This window comes from Ipomoea nil, unplaced genomic scaffold (genome assembly GCF_001879475.1).
Source record: "Ipomoea nil cultivar Tokyo-kokei standard unplaced genomic scaffold, Asagao_1.1 scaffold2818, whole genome shotgun sequence".
In the NCBI taxonomy this organism is placed as follows: Eukaryota; Viridiplantae; Streptophyta; class Magnoliopsida; order Solanales; family Convolvulaceae; genus Ipomoea; species Ipomoea nil.
The window spans coordinates 1947791-1951906 of record NW_017619246.1 but is presented as its reverse complement, the minus strand read 5'-3'; the positions used below and the strand labels follow the sequence as shown (position 1 = coordinate 1951906).

Sequence of the window (4116 nt, the reverse complement as noted above, 5' to 3'; positions counted from 1 at the left end):
AACTATCTCAAGAATTGCCATCGAAAGAAGTTGAAGGCTTCCCTTTCACTTGTATTTTGTAACAAATACTTAGTGAAATCCTTCTTCGAGTTGAAGGAGAAGGGAATGGAGTAGAAATATTTTCCGAATCACTATAAAAACTTTCTTTCTCTCTTGCACTTTACTTTCCATATTATTTAACTGTACAACTAACTCCATACTCGTTTTAACACAAACACACAAATTTCACCAAACTTAGCTACAAACTTTTATCTTGCTTGGCAAGTTTTTAAAGACTTCCGCTACAAGAAAATTATTTCTATCTTTAATTTCGAAATTCAAGCGAGCTCAATTAGTTTATGTTTTCAAAAAGTTTGTTTTAAAGTCTTCAACCCCTGGCTCCCTTCTAGACATTAACTTGGGCGGGACCAACACTTAGCTTCCAGAGAAAACTAGCTAGCAAGAACATTATTTACATTTGGTCCGATTAATTCAAAGTCGAGCTGCTATTAAACTCTAGCTATTAAAAAGGTTTTTCCAATGCTAGCTAGTTTGTTGTTCCATTTACATCATAATGAACGGCTAGGGAGAAGAAAGAGGGCGCATGCATGTTGCTATATATGATATATATATCCATCTAATCTGATCTGATCAAGGTGGCCAGCAGGCAGAATTCTGAGAAAATCCCTTTGAAGAGGAAAAGCTAGCTGTAAGGCTCAAGAAATCTCTGGTATTCAATCCTTCAATGTCAGTGTTTTCTCTACCACCATTAAACCCCTGATGATGATAATAAAATCCACTAGTGTCAGAACCTGTAGTGCCCATCATTTCCATGCAACCAGGGGTGAGGCTAGCATGACCCGCCGCAGGTTTGTTTGTTCCATAAGATGATGCCAACTCCTCCTCACGTGAGCTGAAAAACCCAGCAGCAGCAGTGCCCATCATGTGATGAATTTGGTTTTGGTGATGGTGGTGGGGTCTGATAAGACTACCAGTCGAGTTAATTGTGTTGTTGCTTGTCACTCCCAGTTGGGCCGCCTTTTGGAGCAGTGCGGTTGCGCTCATGTGAGGCGGTGACACAAGAAGCGTGCTAGGGTTATTAGGGTTTTCCAAGAGCTGTGTGGGCCCAGTGGCCTTGAGTGTTGGTGGCGGTGGTGGTGGTGGACAGGCTAGCCATGGTGGTATCTCTGCCGGCTGCCGGAGGTGGTTGAAAGTAGCTTGGAGGTTCTGTAGAGCCTGGAGAGAGGTGGCGGTGGCCGAGAGCGGCGGCGGCGGTTGGGTGGAGAAGAGGGCGTTGGGTAGGGGAGTGAGGGATGATGACCTTATTGCACTCTCTTCAGCTAAGGCATCACAGAAAGCTCTGTGGGTTATGAAGCTGTCCCTCCTGCAATCACACAAAAAAAAAATAAAAAAAATAAAAATTAATGCATGTGTATTATATTAATACTAGAAAAAGAAACAAATCATAAGAATTGTGAACAATTTTATTTCAAAAGGTTGAATTTTCAACCCCAATACCTCCCACGCCCGACCCAACAGAATTGTGAACACATGAATGTATAGACTAGCATTTTTCAAATACATCAAACCCAATGAAAATTAAACCTATGACATTTTAATTAGAATTGTATACTTATAATAATATGAGAAAGTACGTCAAACGCGAAGATACAACAATGTATGTTTTTTAATTTGGGTTGTAAAAATACATCAACACGCCAAGCACCTTGTGCTTAGATGACATGTAGTGACTTTTTTCATATGGGAGGTCATGAGATCGAGCCTCAGTAGAGGCGTTGTTGACTCAAAAGAAAAATAAGTATACTATCAACTTATTGTGTCCATATAGTACCCAAATGCAAAATAGATTAAAAATTCACGTTATGTTAGACTGAAAAGTTTTTGACTAATGAAAATTCAATTTGAACATATATAGATATACCAATTATATCACCCTAGCTAGCTAGCTCATGCTTATGTATATGCAAGATTCCTTTGGGAATATATGGCATACAACTGCAAGGCAATAACAAACAAAAAACATAATTTTTGAAAGAAAAAATAATTTAAGTAGTAGTTCCAACATGTACTGAAGCTAAGATGTTTACTAATTCATAGTACCAATCAAACATCATAATTCAATGTTTGGTAAAATAATTAGTCTATCAATCAATTTTGGCTTATTTGATCACTATTAGCCCGTTTGACTTGGTTACACAATCAATATAAGTGTTTGATTAATTAGTTTTTTATAACAACTTATTCTCCTGCTAAAATTCAAAAAGTTGCTCAACATTGTTTTTTTAGTCAGCTTTTTGAAAAAATAATTTTGTATGTAATCAGCTAACAACTAATTTACCAAACACTTTTCTACAATTAACTAATGTTATTAACTAGTAAAACTCAATAACCCAATTAGCTACCAGCCATTTACCAAACACCTCCAAAATCAAATTGATTCCAATGACATTTCATAGTAGTATAAAATTAAATAAAACAATAATAATAATGTGTTAATTACCTGGAGAAAAGGGTTCCACAATCACATCTATACTCTCTGGTGCCACAAATCTTGGAGTGAGCTTTCCAGTCAGACTGAACAGCATATCTCTTAGAACACTTGTCACACTTCCACTTCTTCTCCCCATGTTTCCTGCTATAATGTTTCTTGATTCCTGTGAGGTCTCCCAGGGCCCTCGCAGGGTCATGGTGCACACATGATGCCTCTGGGCACACATACACCTTCCTCTTCACCACCTCATCCTTGTTCCTTTGCTTCAGCTTCCATGGCAGATTGTGCCCTCTCCTGTGCAGCTGCAGGTTCTGGTCCCTCTGAAACCCCTTGTTGCATATCTCACACACGAACCGGTTCGTCGCAAACAGTGTGTTCGGTGACAATGCCACTACTTCTGCCTCCGGGTCTAACAATACAAGTTCAGTTGAGATTAACGAGAACAAGAATCAATAACAATAGAAGATCGAAACAAGATTTTTGTGGTTCTAGCTAGCTGCATCGATCTGCCCACGGCAGATAAACAGTTCTTATATTAATTGGGATGGTGATAGATTAAAAAATTTAGATCATATTTATATGCAACCCTAAACATGTACATGTACATACAGAATTACCGACTGTATGTACATATGAGACGTACCCAACAATCATATTCTGTACGCAATTCATACAAAAGAAAAGAAAATAAATTTGGAATTAAATTAAACAAGAATATAATATATATACCTGGGTTTCCTGCTTGGTTTCTCTTCCTCTTGACAGCTTGATTGGTATTACTAGGTTGTTGGGTTGAAGAAATGCTAATTGCATTATCATTAGATGCAGATGTTAAGTTTGACATGCTGTCATCAACTAGCTGCACTGCCTTAATCATATTCTTGCAATATAAAATATCTATCTTGGGTATATATATATATATATATATATATATATATATATATATATATATATATATATATATATCTAAATATAAATATATTTCAAGAAAACAATATAATGGAAGCAATCAAATCTGGTTGCATATGTGTAGTTTCTTGAGATATCAAACCCTAGAAATAAGCTAGAAACTGGTAATAGAAAATTATTAACTAAAAAAAAAAAAAAAAAAAAAAAAAAAAAAAAAAGGAAAAAAGAAATAGTTTTGATGAGCTTAGGTTGCAGTCCAACAACATCAATCTATCCTTAATTCATGTTTGGAGGACATTAAAAGATGCTAAAACAACCAAGGAATCAATACAAATAAAGCCATACATATGAGAGTAAATGAAACCAAACAAATTCCTACTGATAAAACTATGAAGCAAAGAGAGAGAGAGAGAGAGAGAGATGTGGATGAGAAGCTAAGGTATGAAATTGCAGTCCTCCAATATCCTTCAAAACCATACTCAAGGGGCAATGAGGTTTTGTCTTTTACTTTGTTGTCTTCTCAATCATACATTATTGTGACACTTTATCAAATTTAAATAATTATCTTTTTATGGAAAAAACATTATACTACTCAATGCATTATATTATATTATTCACAATTTTCAAATTTTAATGATTATTTTTTAAATATTTCCTTCTTATGAAGGCACCTTTTATTTTATTTTATTTTTTAAAGTGCACACATATATACAATT

General features: G+C 35.6%; 1 protein-coding gene across 2 annotated transcripts; it reads right to left on the bottom strand.

Annotated features, from left to right (window-relative positions):
- Window positions 1-419: 419 nt before the first annotated feature.
- On the bottom strand, window positions 420-3838 carry LOC109158473 (protein indeterminate-domain 11-like). 2 transcript variants are annotated; one of them, XM_019306377.1, is made up of 4 exons: window positions 3458-3838; window positions 3221-3419; window positions 2501-2900; window positions 420-1363 (listed from the first exon to the last, which is right to left on the bottom strand). In XM_019306377.1, the coding sequence occupies exons 2-4, from the start codon at window positions 3366-3368 to the stop codon at window positions 631-633; spliced, it is 1281 nt and encodes a 426-aa protein (XP_019161922.1). In that variant the 5' UTR covers window positions 3369-3419; window positions 3458-3838; the 3' UTR covers window positions 420-630. The 2 variants fall into 2 exon arrangements, with proteins under 2 accessions (XP_019161922.1, XP_019161923.1); XM_019306378.1 differs by having other exon boundaries at window positions 3221-3411; window positions 3474-3838.
- Between the last annotated feature and the right edge of the window lie 278 nt (window positions 3839-4116).

What these genes read in the sequence shown, in the direction of transcription:
- LOC109158473 (XM_019306377.1), bottom strand. Translation starts at nt 3,368, where the DNA reads ATGATTAAGGCAGTGCAGCTAGTTGATGACAGCATGTCAAACTTAACA. An exon ending in AAACCAAGCAGGAAACCCAG is followed by an intron (nt 2,901 to 3,220) that starts GTATATATATTA and finishes TTGTATTGTTAG; the next exon opens with ACCCGGAGGCAGAAGTAGTG. An exon ending in TGTGGAACCCTTTTCTCCAG is followed by an intron (nt 1,364 to 2,500) that starts GTAATTAACACA and finishes GTGTGATTGCAG; the next exon opens with GAGGGACAGCTTCATAACCC.